Genomic DNA, 16,738 nt, shown 5'->3' with positions numbered 1-16,738 from the left:
TAATTTTGTGTCACTGAAATGTCACAAACTGCAGTGTGAGCTGGTTTAACTATATTAATATTCTTAATGCAGACGTCTTTACATTATAATGACATCTTAATCTCTGGCCTTATGTCATGATGCAGATAGGCACTGAAGATGGTTTCTCAATGCACTTTTACTATTTATTTGTCTTCTACATTTCAACATGATTTATTTTAGAGGAAATTAATTTATTGATAGTCTGTGAATCTATTGTGAATCGAGTGAGTTATGTAGACAGAATAGGTGAATGTAGCTGAATGTACATTACTTTCCAAACTACCCATCATCAGATATTAGGCTGTGTGCTCTTTGCCATACCACCACATCACACTACAACTGTGATCCATTTCCAGATGTTGACGGTTCATATAAAATGATATGGTGTTAATAAGGATTCTACTAAAATCATGATTGAGTTATTTATCTATTTCAGACTGTTCAGGGAAGTCAGGGCTATGAAATGTACATCTCTCCCAACCACCGAAATGCTATAAAACTACTCTAAATCCTCACACACATCCTGTGTTTCTTAGTACATGGATTTTGTTCAACAGCAAAAGATGCTAATACGTTTATTGTGGACATTTGGGTATGATGTCATGTCTTGTTGCTGCAGGCAGCAACACCAAGAATGAAAAACAAACATTTCTTTTTAACAAATGTATTTGCATTTAGTACAGAAGCTCACAAGTGGCTACACAAAGCAACACAAAGCAAGAATGTGACATCTTATTCGGCAGCCATCTGTGACTTCCTGATTCTCACACACCCACACTGAGGTTTTTAAGCAGGAATGTTTCAATGCTATTGCTTCATACTAACCCTGAGCAACAATCAATTACAGTCAAACCTATAGACTCACCCATGTGATCACTAACATCCTATATATAACCTATATTAGTAGTACCCTATAGGGAAAGTACAACACTAAAGCAAGTGAATTAACGCTTTCTTACATTTCTTTTTTTAACATAAAACACGTGTACCCTTCACTGAAGTATTCATATGTGGTCCTCATTTCAAAACAAGGTTACATTTACACTCCTGGAGGGCAGAAGTAGGAGCTGAGCAGCTAACACCTTTCTACTCTTTTTCTTAGAATAATGCTATATCATAGGGTTCACTCCAATAGTCTAAACTGGCTTCTTCTCCTCATCTTGTTTCCTTCATTTGCAAAGACATACTTTGAGAACTTGTAACTATAATCTATAGACGTGTTACTGAAAAACCGAGTGCACGCTTGTGAGGATACTAACAGAAAACGACTACTACTACCTTAGGCTCCTGCTACTAATAACAAATGAGAAGTAAATGTAACAGAAGCCCAATATTCTTTCGCTGGTTTGATAAAGGAAAGGAGAGGAGGAGAGGAAGCCGTTTCACACAACAGAGATGTCCCCATCGTCTACAAGTAGAGGGGATGTGGTCTAATACCTGAGAACTAAAAAGGTAGAGAGCTAGCTACATCTGTAGAAAGGCCACAACACTGTGCTGAACAGTCCATAAGGCACCAAGCTTGACACAGCAGCATATTACAGAGGATGTGCTTTTCATTAACATAGTTGTGCAACAGGGGAGGGCCGGTGGAGGCAGACATCGGAGAACAGTCTCAACGTGCGTTTGATACCATTCCTCATTCCATGCATCACAGTGAGCCCCGTCCTCCGATTTCTACCCCCACTGTTGTGCAGGTCTTACCATAAAGACATAAAAGGAAGCTTGTCATAAAGGAAAAGGTGGGTTGTGGTATCAATATCCGTAACATGTTCGCACTGTGTGCACAACTTGGAGAGAGACATATACACTCTACCAGCCAGGATGTTCATTCACTAGTTACAGACATTTTCTTTAAACTCATTTCAGCTGCTGTGGGTTACAAGCAAGGTTCGAATTACAAGGGGGACTGGGGCTGGGCACTCCCATAACAAATCAAGAGTGTAATGTGACCACTACCATAAGTGTTAAAAGATATACCGAAACATGATTGGTAGGGCCCCACAAAGGGGCAATGATATTCAAAGTCGACTATAGCCACTGGTCCTGGTTTGAACCCACTCAGGCATCATTTCCACGTGACCCCACAGCAGCGACAAGCAGAGGGAACACAACTGATCTATAACAACAGCACCCTCCATACAATGAGGCTGTCTTTGAGTTCATACAACAATCAGCATTTCCATCAAGAAATATAAAACATATCCTCTATGCAAACAAGGTTTACAATACTGTCCTTGTATATTCTCAAAATATTTCATTTCTTTTGTTAGTATGAGAATCCTACTTTATCTCTAAAATAAAAAGACTACTCCGAAAAAGGCATCTTTAACTTTGGTCATCTATCTAACTATTGGCTGTATCATATCAACCTTAAGGTCCTATGACTTTCTCTCTAATTTAAACCCTGATAGTGAACTCCACCTGTGGGTACTTTACATTACGGTAAGTGTATTGCTACCAAATCAAACCCTACCCACCTACCCTAGACACTGTGTAGATCTGAGACGTTTGGAAGGGTGTGTGCTCCTCCACCGTGCCTTTTAATAGGCTAGGAATGGTGTCATACTGCTTATACCCATCTCAGATCTACATAAGTGTCTGGCTGGTCAGAACTAGGGATTGGACAAATCAGTAGCACTTAACAGAACACTTCCCAACACTACATGAGTTCCTACACTCCCTCCCTTTCACTTTGCCTCCCAACCCCTAGGCACTGTTAGACACTACTTCCATGTCCAAGCCCTAACCAGTGGGTGTCACTGTTGAGTTAGGTACAGTATCACTTGAAACATTAGAGGACAAACGGGTGTATTCAAGTGAAATTAAAAACATTTCCAATTCGCTCAGTCATTGTGCATATAATCATCTATTCCAGTGCTCACACTCTCTTTTACTCAATAACCCACAAAAAAGAACAAAAAAATGCAAAAACGCCAAGGTAACACACAGACATGATGTGCCTGAGACAGGACAGGTTAGTTCAAAACAGGCGAAGTGCAAGTGCTAAAACAGGTGCCACTCTGAGCAACAAACCCCTTTTCAGTCCTCTTTAAGAGACGCCACAAGGAAAAAAACGGATCCTGGGACAAGCACAGAGGAAGTAGAGGAAGTAGTACCCTGTGTGACATCATCGCAGCTCCTCAATGATGCTCTGTTGCAGGAGAGATCAGTAGTGGTGAGCTTTGCCATGTTGTAGCCTAAGCCCTGCTGAAAGCTGCGATATACTGTACACAGTTCCATAACAAAGCAGTGCTCCCAGTCTATCTCCATGTGGTGTTTTTGGTGTGTTTGGGGGGAGTCTGTGGGACAAACTCTGAGGTTGGGTGGGGGGGTGGAGCAAGCCAGCTAGGCAGAGGTCTGTATCGGTTGGGAAAAGTTCGGGGGTTGAAGATGAAGGGTTGGAAGGACAGCAGGAGGGATGGTTTTCACAGCAGGATCTTTGGTCCAGGGCCAAAGTCTAGCCTTTTCACCAGGCTGCAACACAGAACACAATTTGACAAATTAGCATGATAGGACTTGAAGCATGTTTCAATTGTCTATTTTACTTCAATCCTTACTTTGAGTCCCTGGTATGCTTTTGGGTTCGAGTTGAACGCAACACTAGAATATTATCTTCAATCTCATCATTCTCACATGCTCTTTAATGGTTGTTCAGATCAGTTGATAATGTTGAAATGGCATATCAAGTCATGATGCTAGTTGACCCCGATTTCATGTCTTAATTTTCCTTTAGTCACCGTTGTACACCCAACACCCTCACAAGTACTCACGGGGAAGGGTTTAATTTGGATTTGCTGGAAATTCGATGCAGTGTCAGAGCATAACTCACCCCTTCTCGTAGAGGCCATTGGTGCTGGTCGGCTTGTCAGAACCGTCCCGCTGGGCAGGCGACGCCCCCTGTCCACCAGTGAGGGCACTGCGGCTCGCCGTCTGGTCGTTCACGAATTCTCGACAAGACGCCAGTTTGGACTCAAGGTTCTGAAACGGCAAACATGCACGGTTTTACACACACACACAAAAGGGACATAGACACAAGACACGTACGCACCAACCCAGACACGGGTTGGGGGGACACAGGCACATACACACCAACACGTGTATACACAGGCAACAGGACACACAAAATACATGGCGTCACATCACAGCCATAGAAATATCAGTACAGATAGATCAGAAACAGCAGTGAATAGCTGGTATCCATTCAATGGTCATTTTTGGAGAGATGCACGTTTTGTTTTTAATTCTTGTCAGTTGGGCTGCCACTCTCTTCCCAGCTCTGTTTGTGCTATCGGCTGACTCCTACTCCTGCCGTTGTCATGGTAGCGCCGGTAATAGGAGTTGGCTAATAGCGTAAACAGATCTGGGGGGCCACCAGGCTAGCTATTCTCTTCAGAGAGAAAGGAGGACAGAACGGAACAGTCTGCAGGCCTTGCAGGACATACAGTAAACACAGTCGTTAAACCAGAGCCACAATCGGAGCTCTGTTCAGACAGAGACTGTCACACACACACACACACAAACACAACCCCTGGAGCATCACATGACAGGTCACTAGAGAACAAATCGCTAATGAAACTCAATGTCCTCAGTCATGGGCAATGGACTCCATAAAAACAAGGTCCCTGCAGTGTCCTCAGTGACCAGTCACAGACACTCCCGACACAAAGGAGGAACAAAGTTTTCACTAAAAGGACACTAGATGTAGGGGTCTTCACAGGTTCAAAAATGGGTGACCCCTTTCAACATGGACCTGTGGATTTCCTACCGGGATGGACCCGTTCTTATTTTGAAATAAAGACCTTACTAGACTGTAGCACTGGTTTTTGCTGAATAGGATTGATATACTGACAATATCGTGAGACGCTGTCGTGATCAGAGCTGTTTATCGGGTCGGGACGGGTCCGCTCTGGAAAAAAAGACCTCTACACTAAAGTACTACTTTAGTAATAGTAAAGTACTTCTGAAGTACTACTGTGACATCACTAAAAGGTGCTGGGTGAGCGGATTGCCCGTTGTGTTCATAAGCAGCTAAGCAGAGAGGCTGGCCTTACCCCCACTTTCCGCAGCAGCTCTCCAACAATGTTCAAAGCCGAGATTCGCGCCGACATGGTGAGAGGAGTACCCGTTAAGCTGTCACCTAAACAAACACACACACACACACACACAGAGTCAATTACAAGAGTCAATACAATCATTTCGTTAACAGTTCTGCATGAACTAGCCTATCAATGCCCAGACATGGTTTAGGTGATGCATCATAATACAAGGTTCCAAATAAGCAGAGTTACTTTATACAACGTGCGCACACACACTCGCACACACACACACACACACACTAACCGTGGCCCTCACCTCGGCTGTAGGAGGGCGGCGGTGTGGCGAAGGGGTTGGCTGAGGCATGAGTTCTGGCGGGGGTGGAGAGGAGGGAGGGTGGGAGGGTGGAGGAGGGAGATGGGTGGGAGGTGTGGAGGGAGGGAGGACGGGAGGCAGATGGGGAGGTGTGGAGGGATGTCTTGTCATCTGTCTTGTCCAGGGAGGGCTCTTTGGTCATGCTGAGAGACGGTGGGCGCTCCTGCTTCTGCTGCACGGCCAGCTCCTGTCTCAGGTCTAACACACAGGGAGAGAGAGACAAAAGTGGTCAGTTAGATCTGTTTACACACACACACACACACACCACTTAGTGTGTGCACTTGCATGGGATAGAGGAAGAGGAAGATCTGTCCATGAAGGGCAGTGAGCAAGTGCACACTTTGCAGAGAAGGCTAGAGAATCAGAACACAATGAGACAGACAGGCTAAACTTCCAGACTCACAAAGTGGGTGGGGACTTATATTGAGCACTGAATGCTGGGAGATAAATCGACTACAGCCACTGAGATTGAAAAAAAGCATGAAATCACTCTGGCATCTAGCACACACAGTCCACACACAGTCCACACACAGTCCACACACAGTCCACACACACACACACACCAGCCCCCAGAACAACAGGACCATTCACTCATCCTCAGGAAAGCTAACACTACAGCCAGTGTACATCAGAGAGACGCACAGGAACAAACAAACATACACAGCATTTGATTGACAAGCACAAAAGAAAGAAACACACACACACACACACACACACACACACACACACACACACACCTCTAGCCTCATCCTTTAGCCTCTGGACTGACTCAAGCAGGTTCTCCTTCTCGTCCAGTTCACTCTCCAGGAAGGCGTTCCTCTCTATGACGTGGTTCATCCTCTGTTCAAAGTCCTCCAGGGACATGATGGTCGCCCTGGATGGATTATGCAAGGTTAAATTGGTTAACTATCGGTTTTGAAAGTTCTTACTTTCGAGACTAAGCGATTAGAATTAAACAGCTGTTCCTCTGAAAGGGAAGCGATGAAGAAACGGTAATCTTGTTTGTCACATAGACCTTGTATAAGCGATTCTAAAAATCCCCTATAAAAAGAATTATTGGAGATTTCCGGCATGAACTGTGAGCTAATGGACTACGTTTGGATGAAAACCCTGGCCTGGCCCTCGCTCCTCACCGCTTGGCCCTCTCCAGGTCATCGTTGGCCTGCTCCAGCTCTCTGATGTACTTGTGCAGCTGGTCTCTGATGGCCGTGGTCTCAGCTAGATCGCCCTCCAGGGTGGAGATCTGCCTGAAGGCCTCCGAATGCTGCGTCTCGTACTTCTCCTGCAATAAGGGGCAAGAGGTAACACACACACACACACACACACACACACACACACACACACACACACCTTCAGGGGCAATCCTCAATAGTTTAGAGCTTCTACTAACATTACACTGAACATCACCAACAGTTTCTCAATGTTGCACTATTTGGCATTTCAATAATGTGAAGGTGGCTTAATTTCCCTCATCTGCACTGGTTTAGCAGGTGTTTTCATTAAAAACTATTTGCAGCAGTTAACAGCTACTGTTCTGAGCCTATACATATGAGACTGCAGCTTATCCTGACCGTTAGGGAAATTAACTGATAACCAGGCTGGCATACTCTGTACGATATATCACTTCATATATTCAAAACATGAGACAGGCCTTTGTGTGAAACTGTAAACCGTTTTATCAAAGTCAATTAAAGCAAGTCTGACCAATTTAGAAAAAGTAACCAGGTCTGATGGGTGTCAACTGAAACTACTTAGATTCAAACAAGATGCAGGGGTTTGTCATTATGTGTGGGACTCAAGCTCGGGAAACATGCCACGGGATATGTAACCAACCGTCACAAAATGACATCACAAGCACAGGCATGCTTTGGCCAAACACCAAGAGTCCATAGATTCCACACACCCACTAATCTAATGCCCTACTACTCTACTGTTCTGGGATCTATGCTGGGCTTATGAAAGCTTTGCTTAGTGTTATAAACAGGGATTTAAAGCTGACTCTGGATCAGGTCTTAAATGTAAAGGGGAAAAGCAGTGAGAGGTTTGGAATGTGACCATGCGTATCCTTCCCCTCCAGACACAAACACAGCAACAGTCATCAGCTGCTTTCTCTGCCCTGAATCAGCCCTCTGTGGGAGAGTGAGCGTGTCGGGCTGTGCGTGCGCGTGTGTGTGTAACTGTATTCTCTTCATCCAAAGTGGACAGCTTTCCAGATTCAGACACACAGACATTGCTTTACAATGTCATCCCAAAGGCGCACTTCAGACCAAGAGCCTATTGAGAACCTCCCCCATCTTCTGCAGGCAGGGCAGGCTCGTAAAGTTGGGCCCTATATCAGCTGACTGATAGGAAAATCCCCCATTCAAATACATCTGTAGGCATGCAATCAGATGGGCTGTGTTCTTGTATGCAAAATAACATAACTGGGGCTCAGCAGAACATTTGCATAATGGTGCACTGATATGGCTATGACCTTTCTATAGTTACATTTCCACCTACTTTTATCCTGGTCTGAAAACAACACCTAGCGCCTTCCGCTAGCCCCTACGCCTTAGGTGTCTTTACATCTGAAGGAACCAGAGAGGTGTAAGCAATATGGTGATGGCCACTGAGCCTTCAAATGGGCAAGAACGGGAGCTTCTGCCATATAGCTCCCAACAATCTGGTTCCCTCTAGTTCTAGACAGTTAGGTGAGATGCCATCCCTGCCTTCTGTACCTTGTAGTTCTCCAGTTCCATTCGTAGCCGGTTGTTCTGTGTGAGGAGCTCTCGGTTCCGTGTCTCACACTGCTTCAGTTCCGTCTCCAGCTCCACCTCGTAGTCCCGACTCATCTGCTGGAACTCCTGAAGCTCCTCCTGGGACTCCTCCGCTCTGGGACAGCAGCACAGAGGTCAGAGGGTAAGAGGTCATAAGGTCACTAAGGATGCAGGTCATATACAATAACAACAACAACATCATCATATACAATACAATAGAGAGCAAGCTAGCTTCTTGCTCTAGTCTAAAGGTTTGTATAATTGGCTTAGAGTGATGGAGAGATGTTGTGAGCATGGTGTCGTATGCAGGTTGGTGCGTACTACTGTACAAAGATACCTATCCAATGCTTTTAGATCAAATCGTAGTGAACACGTCTCTCCAGGGGGAGAGGGTAGGATTTGGGACTGAGCACCAGTTTCTTATACTTTACCTTTGCTCATGCTTGGCAGCCTGCTCTTTCCAGTAATCAAGCTCTTCCTCCAGAGACACAAACTTGACTGGCTCAGGCTCTCCCATCTCTGGCCACAGTAGACAACCTTCTCACTGGTCTCTTTTTTTCACTGAGTCTGTGGGAGGCAACAAACAATGAAGAAGAGAGTGAACTTGACACTGGTGAATCTGACTGCACTTTCAGTGCACACTGATGACTGCTAAATGCTTGCAGAATGAGTTTCTTCTGTGTCCCTGTTAAATAAACTTAAGAAACTTTAGTGAGATCATTTTATGATTCCATGTTTTGTCCTGTCAACACTGTTGAATAATGGCAATAAAGTTGATCGGAATCTGATGATAAAGCTCCTCCATGGCTGATGTTCATTCAAATAGTTTGGAAGGCTGCTTGGTGTTTGAGTTCAAGTAAAGTAATCAGTAACTAAAGGGAAAGTCCTTGAAAAGTAATCACCCAAGTTTCAGTGAACTAACTGCCTGTCATAAAGGACACCAAAAAAGGGTGTGTCCGCTATCATCAGCTGGTGGCAATAATACTACTTGAATTTGGGTCTAGCTTGGGCAACTACATAACAGACAATATCATATGAGCCTTTTTCACCTTTAAGAGCTTGGTACAGAAAACATATTAAGAGCAAATAGTCTCCTGACAGTAGACCAAGACAGAGTGGACTAGTCAATTCAAACTTATCAAACCTGCTATACTGCCATTCAAGTCCCCTAAGAATTTGAAACTGTAAAACTTCTTAGCTTTTATCAGCCATATAGAGATAGACTTAAGAAAGAATGCAGGAAACAGAATAGAAAGAAAACAGAAAAGGGGAAGTTCAGCTCTGTTTGTTTCAGATGCTGGCTAACGACGATAGCTACTGTAGCAAGCTAGAAGCTTTGTCACTATATAGCAAATATCTAGCTGAAGTTAAATATTCTTTTTTTTATTTTATTTTTTTAATTTCCAGTCAATTTAACAAAGAGATAACTCTGACGTCAGGACAAATTAAGTACAGTTTAGATAATTCTCTATAACAGAAAATACTACTATCTAGTGGCTAGCTAAGTAGATAGCTAAGTAGCGGACAAACCTTTGTCAGACAAGCTAGCTTGGCGATTTAAATCCCAGCTAAACTTAGCTAGCACGTAGCAGCCGGCTCTCTTCGGTTTGTGAAATTCAGCTGATCCAGCCTTACGAAAACGCCGGTTACGATTACTGTTAGACAGATACTCTATCCAACTTTAGCTGGATACAACGACACAATACAACAAAAGTCTTAAGCAAGCGCCTCTTGTAACATCCTCGTTAAAACTCAGCTGGGAAAGTAGCAACAAACTTGCCACATAACAATGACGAAAGGCTGCTGTTCATTTGTCAGAGCCTACTCCAACCACCAGTTTGCTGTGGACTGCGTATCTTCTCGCCATTGGTCAATAAGTAGTGACAATCAAGCGTTTACTACAATCATTGGTGATCGTTTGTGATTTACCTCATCATCGACATCCCTAATCTGTTCTCTCAAATAGATATCGTCAAAGAATCTTTGCAAGGGCTCTCTTATAATGTCTATTTTTCAGCATAGTGCAGAATTATACAAATGTAGTACATTTTAGATGTTTATGTTATATTATTTATTAAAATATATTGTAGATCACTTTTCATGTTGTAAAGGATATGTGTAATGATAGATATAGGTTTGTGTTATGCACTGACTGATATTTGCCTCTGTGTATGTGTCAATGTCACAGCATGGCATGCCTAACATAGTCTAACTTATTATTGCTTGCATTCTTTTGGAACAGTTGGAATAAAAGCAAGCAAACTAAGAGTATGGTAGATGGCTCCACCTGCAGCTGATGAAAGAAACTACAGTTAAGAGTGGTAGGTCTTTAAAAAGTGTCATAATATGTCCACTGATCTAGTCTGGTTTTTTTTTTATAGATGTTTCTTTAGGAAATGATTCAGACTCAGACAAATACACTTTTATCTTTGAAATCATTTTATTTGACCCTATGTTCTTTAAACCACTCATATACAGTACAAGGATATGTTCCACAAACCATGAGAAGAACGTGTCAAACCAAATCAAGGCATTTTCATTGTTCCATAACTCATGCATTTATGCAATCATGAACTGTCATAGTCAAAACACACTTTGCTTTGTAGGTTTCACAGCATGAATGTATACTACCAATTTTTATACAGTGGGGACATTTCAACTGAGTAGTATGGCAAAAAGCAGAGAGTTGTATTATTCATTTAAATCTGTAACATTCAGTTCTTTTGCTCATCAGAATCTCTTGATGGAGCATCCTACTGAATATGGATAGTCAAAAAGATGTCATGCTACAGATGTGGCATTGCTAGAACTGTTGATTATGTACATCAGCTATTTGTTGGTAATCTGGCATACGGGTTAGGGGTAAGGTTTGTGAATGTTGGTGGTTCACATTCCATTTATGGTTAGACAACGCTGCACTTCCCTAATTCAATCACCTTCATGACCCTGAACGTCCCTCCTGGTTAAATTAGTTCCACTTCCTCTTCCTGAGGTCAGAGGTCAAACTGGGTATACCAGGTCTTTGAGATTAACTATCTGATCCTTGTTAATCCACACACACTATCACTATGACCCAAAGCTGTTCAATTACGTTACCTTGTGGCTTCCCCCAAAAGATCACACACACACACACACACACACACAAGAAATCTACTGGATTTGTTTTCGCTCTCTGCCAAAGCTGCATAGATAATGTTCTCTCTAGCCTAAAGTCTAGGCTATTGAATGTTAACACTAACAACACAATTAAGCAGGTCAGATGTTGTATCTTTAACCTTTAATCCTAGTCAGTGACATTGGAGTGACCTTCATAATTTCTACCAAGGGTTTTCATTATCAGGGAGGGTGTAACCATGCTAGTCAATCTCATACAAATCAACCACCTTAATAAACAGGGGAATGTTATTCTGGGGACCCCCATACCCACTGAATGTATTGATGTTGATCTAGCCCAGTATTGTCAGAGCACCACCATCAAAAGTCAATGCATAATTCAAACCATGACAAAAACATTTTCACTACCAACCAAAATCCAAAGTAAGATATGAAAAGAAAGTAATAAATAATGTTATGCTTCCAAACTCCTTTGCATATACCTTGTCATATAATCAGTGGACAATTTACATTAACTTGCAACCATTTCAAGAGAGTAAGCCCTTCAAATGTTTTTTTTGTAAACCTTAGAGCTCGGCAAATGGACATCACTTGCGTTTCTATGAAAATAAAACAAGATGACAATAAATGTCACACACAATAGTCAAACAAAAGTCATGAGTAATATCAGACCAGGGCACAAATAAGCAGCTATAGTCCTTGAAAATCACTTGGTAAACCAACAATCAACACATCAGAGAAACAGTATCCACACAACATCACTCAACACTCCCGCTAATTGTTTTGAACTATGCTAACATTATTACTTCTATTTTATGTTATTTACTGTACTATATATATATAAATTGTATGCATTTAGCAGGTCTCAGGAGGGTATTCCATTGGAATAATATAGCAGTAGGCCTACAGTATTTTGAGGACTTGTATACATCTGTGCAAATGATCTGAGAACTTCTACTGTAAGAGGCAGATAATTTGAGGTATTGGGTACTGATTTGTAATCTATTGTAATCTTTCTTTAACTATTCATAATTAAGAAATCCTCATATTAGGTCATTGTATTTTGGTACAAACACTGTTGGTCCTGTTGGTATAAATGCGCTCCCGTGGAATTAATGGATTCTATAAAACATTAAACACAGGTAGATGATGGGGACACAATAACTCAGAATGTCTAATAGTGTCACCAGAGTAAAGACTATTTTTGCCTGAAAATGAAAATTGAGTCTATAATATCTTGTTTATGTAAGCCTACATTATCTTGTTTATATACCTCTTGTTCATGGATACATGTATAAGGTATCTGGGTCAATGGCAACCTATTTGATTAAATAGACATTTCAAGTAACAGGATAGCTCTTCATCCTTCAACGGTCAATCTGGAAGACAAGGACTTGTAGAACGAGACACACGCACGCACGCACAGACGGACACACACAGACACACACACACACACACACACATACACACACACACACACACACACACACACACACACACATTAGAAGGTATCTCTGGGTAGGCTGGGTATGGCTGGGTATGGCTAACTAATGACCTTATAGGTTGCTTTCTCAGACCCAGATTAAGCCTAGTTCTGGACTAAAGACCGATCTTAATCTGGGTATGTTTGTACTGACCGTTTATAGACTAGTACACAGTGGGCAATCTTGTCACCAACAGAAGGCACAACGGATGGGATATAGAAATGTATAATATAGAGCAGATTGATGTCTCCTATTCATGACCTATCCCACATTGATGGCATCATTTAATGTGACAGGCAGGATTCAAACCTGTGTCTCCCACATGGAAGACGTCTACCATTAGGCTGAGAGGACATCTTCAAGGTCGGAGAGCACCACTTGAGTTTAGTTGTCTCAGGCAGGGCTACCTCATCACGAGGGCATGATTCCAAATCACCTCCGCTATATCAACACTCAGCAAACAATGCTGTAATTATTATTAACAGCTAGAATTCATTCACACAAAATCTTTGCCTTCCAAACATAAATAGTTTGCAAGGTCATGTCTGAATCATGTAGCACAATCCTGTGTAGTCCAACAATGCCTTCTGTTACCCCTGAGGAAATAAATAAAGTTGTATTGAGTTCTATTCTCAGTTCTCACTCTCTTCCTTTTGTTTTTTACGGGCGAGCCTGGCCTCACGTGCTGCCTGCAGCCTATCCCGGGGGTCCAGGAGGAAAACCAGGGCAACGATTGCCGTGCCGTCACCATTCTGGCGGGAGAAACACAAGAAGGTGGCCCAGAGGAACGCACAGCAGCCCATGAACGCTGTGCGCAGGTAGAGGGGCATCAGCACGAAGTTCAAAAACTAGAGAGAGAGAGAGAGAACACAGGAAGGAGGGCAGGTGTGATGTTAAGGGGAGGGGAGAGACAGAGAGGGGGGGGGGAGTGAGGATATAAGGGTAGCGGGCCGGAATAGTGTGAGAGCAAGGGAGAGAGAGGGGGTGAGGGGTTTAGAGAATGTGGGGTCAAGAATGAGAGGGAGATGTTAAACAAGACAGAGAGAGAGACAAAAATAGGTTGTGTGAGAGAAAACGTTTGTGCAGAAGGGTGAGAGAGTGACAGGAGCAGAGAGAAGGAGAGACATAAGGAGAGAGAGAGAGACAGCGACAGATGTCATAGAAGCCTCAGACAGACTGTCATGGATACATATCAGATAAATACTCACTGTAAATAAATAGGAGACTCATTATCTATAACAGTAACAAAGAATGCTAAGAATTCCAAGACAGAACAATGGGTGACACTGCATGCAATATTGACACAGCATAGGATGGGACTATGTTTATAGTAAAGTCTGTCATGCTTTAGCTTGTAAAGGCGTGTAGTGCATGTGTGTCCATTCAAGATGTTACTTAAAGATAGACCAATGTCATCCTTCTTGTTTACAGTACCTGCATGAAAGGCCAGTACATGAGTCCAGTCTGTAATTCAAAGGGAGAAAATGTTATGGGAAAACAAAAGATTCTCTACCAATACCAATAGCCCACACATTTTAGGTTCTTCATATTGTAAAGGTCATTTACCATACAAGTCCCTGCAGGTAGCCTTGAAATGTATCCTACTGAATGGAGTCTAGGCCTATTTATACCAGGGTTAGCCTCACACCACAATAGGAGAATTCTGCCAACCTTCCTCTTTGATGACACAGTGCCCTTGGCCTTTACAATGGGCACATGATTCCAGGATTTCAGATTTTAAATCATAGAGGCCCTCTGCTTTTTTATCCACGGGCCGTAATCGTCATGAATTACCCTGTCCCTGGCGGAGTGCCTGCTGCGCAAAAGCGGTGCCACAATCTGGGTTAATCGGGGGTGAGCTCGTGCTATGCGGAAGGTGACTTTCCTTCCTGTCTCTGGGCCTGGTAGTTCGACCTTACCTTGTATGTGTTGAGGAACTTCTCCCTCCAGTCCTGAAAGATATCCTCTTTGTTCTCCATGAAACTCACTCCTATTGGGAAGAGTCAAGGGTAAAGACATGTCAACCCTGCGCATCACAATTCACCCTCGTAGTTTATCAAAGCACAGGAGTGATGATAATTTACTGGCACATGACCTTAGAAATGAGTGGGAGGCCTCCTGTACACTCCCTTCTATTGTGATGATTCATCCCCTTATTAATAGCCACCACCACCAAGACGCATCCAAGGTTATCGGAATTACGCATTAGTCAGTTTGGTTATTGGGCGATTTCTCAGATGTGCTTTGGTATTAGGCTACAACAAAAAGCATGCTTGTTCATTACCTGTGTAGAAGACACTGGTTGCCAGGGGTGACGCAAAACTTTGGTCCAGGAGCAGCTTCCGAAAAAGCATGCCGGCGGACTTTCCCGGGAACCTCCGTTCCAAGGCCCTCAGCCAGAAGTAATTAAAATTGCCATGGAAACTGATCGCCACGATAGCCACATTTCTTGTGTGTTTCCAGTCAATTTCGTCTCTCTGTGCGATAAGTTGGTGAACGAGGTCCCCACCGGCGAATAAGCCCCCATACAGAGTAACGTTGGCAAGCCACGGAAACCTTTTGACTGCTTCTTTTAAAACGGCTCTTCTAATTTTGACAGACATCATTCCTCAGCTAGCTAACCCAACACAATCCATTCATGATAATCAAGGCAAAGGATTAGGTGTTCCAGCCATTAGAGTAGTGTCACACATTCTTTGATCTTTAGGGACTAAGATGATCCATCGAAAACTTCCACCAAGACAGTTTTGGAACGTGAAGTAGAAACCTGGTACCCGGGTGTACCAGGTGCCCAAACAAATCCTGCGCGTCAACTGCTAATCTGTGGGATTGTGTCGGGGAGCTGAGATTTTATACATCGTTTCAACTGCTCCACAAATCTCAACAAGACCTGTTCGCTATGGGAGCTCAGCGGATAGGCTCTTTGAGCCACTCCGCTGTATTGCAAATCTGTGAAGCTGCGCGTAATGCGTGCGCTCTTTAGGCACAGTTCTCTCTCTCTCTCCCTCTCTCTCTCTCTCTCTCTCTCTCTCTCTCTCTCTCTCTCTCTCTCTCTCCCTCTCCCTCTCCCCCCCCTCTCTCTCTCACTAACACACACACACACGCACACACACACACACACACACACACACACACACAACAAAACAAAACAAAACAAAACAAAACAAATACGAATTTGACTATCATTATTAGTCAGTTGCTTTCCTACCATGTTAATTCGTGAATTTGATTATATCTTTAGGCTAGACTGCCCGAGAAAATGCCTTTACCAACTTTGTTCCATTGTGTTGAAGGACAGCCAGCTTTTGTATTTCATATTTTACTATTTTACTATATTATAACCATTGCATGCACTGATAACTATGATTTGAGAATGATAGACTTATACATCGGTAATACTGGAGTGAAAATTATATGAACATGAAATGTACCTACACGAGAAACAATTCTACATGTAACCACTAGGAGGGGGACTATACCATTGACTGGGATTACAACCGGTTTATAAAATGTAATGAACTCCAAGACAATACAACATATTCTTCTTATGAACACTACGCCTCCGAAGTATAGGTTTGGCTTTCATTTACGCATGCGTTGGGTCGGGACGTGAGACAACCATATAGAGATTTTCTTTATGAAATTATTTCGATAAAAATGTAATATGATGGTGATGATGTTGAAATAAAAAGAAAACAAATGTCCTGTCTTTACACATTGCCTTTTAGCGAGGATGTGCCTTAGATGCAACAAGCATGACGCAAACTGCAGTATTTCATCAGTAGGCTTTATTTCATCAACTGTAACTGTATCAAATTTGAGGCTCAGAGGGCGGGTATAGAGAGAGGGAGAGAAAGCATTATCGTCATTCAATTGGGTAGTTGTGCGGTCGATCAAAGTCCTACGCACGGCTCTTGCTCACGATTGGATGTCGGGCTGCAAAACCCAGTAAAA

The 16,738-nt window shown here is 42.9% G+C and overlaps 2 protein-coding genes across 2 annotated transcripts; both read right to left on the bottom strand.

Moving 5' to 3' along the window:
• Positions 1-591: 591 nt before the first annotated feature.
• Positions 592-9,769, bottom strand: LOC310809412 (nuclear distribution protein nudE homolog 1-like). The gene is made up of 9 exons (XM_083676660.1): positions 9,717-9,769; positions 8,618-8,753; positions 8,148-8,301; positions 6,564-6,712; positions 6,168-6,304; positions 5,374-5,628; positions 5,073-5,158; positions 3,851-3,999; positions 592-3,495 (listed from the first exon to the last, which is right to left on the bottom strand). Exons 2-9 carry the CDS (start codon positions 8,701-8,703, stop codon positions 3,447-3,449), a joined length of 1,065 nt encoding a protein of 354 aa, XP_083532786.1. The 5' UTR covers positions 8,704-8,753; positions 9,717-9,769; the 3' UTR covers positions 592-3,446.
• Positions 9,770-13,416: 3,647 nt separating this feature from the next.
• mpv17l (MPV17 mitochondrial membrane protein like) lies at positions 13,417-15,387 on the bottom strand (the record flags this gene model as incomplete). The annotated part of the gene is made up of 4 exons (XM_083676424.1): positions 13,417-13,632; positions 14,219-14,248; positions 14,704-14,774; positions 15,069-15,387. The coding sequence occupies 4 exons, from the start codon at positions 15,385-15,387 to the stop codon at positions 13,417-13,419; spliced, it is 636 nt and encodes a 211-aa protein (XP_083532550.1).
• Positions 15,388-16,738: the final 1,351 nt, after the last annotated feature.

This window comes from Argentina silus, assembly GCF_951799395.1.
Source record: "Argentina silus genome assembly, chromosome: 9".
Classification (NCBI taxonomy): Eukaryota; Metazoa; Chordata; class Actinopteri; order Argentiniformes; family Argentinidae; genus Argentina; species Argentina silus.
The sequence above is the reverse complement of the archived record's forward strand: the minus strand, read 5'-3'. Positions and strand labels throughout refer to the sequence as shown.

Coding starts and splice junctions, on each gene's coding strand:
- LOC310809412 (XM_083676660.1), bottom strand. CDS start 8,703: ATGGGAGAGCCTGAGCCAGTCAAGTTTGTGTCTCTGGAGGAAGAGCTT. Junction 8,302..8,617: donor GCTGCCAAGCATGAGCAAAG/GTAAAGTATAAG, acceptor CTGCTGTCCCAG/AGCGGAGGAGTCCCAGGAGG. Junction 6,305..6,563: donor GACCTGGAGAGGGCCAAGCG/GTGAGGAGCGAG, acceptor TAATCCATCCAG/GGCGACCATCATGTCCCTGG.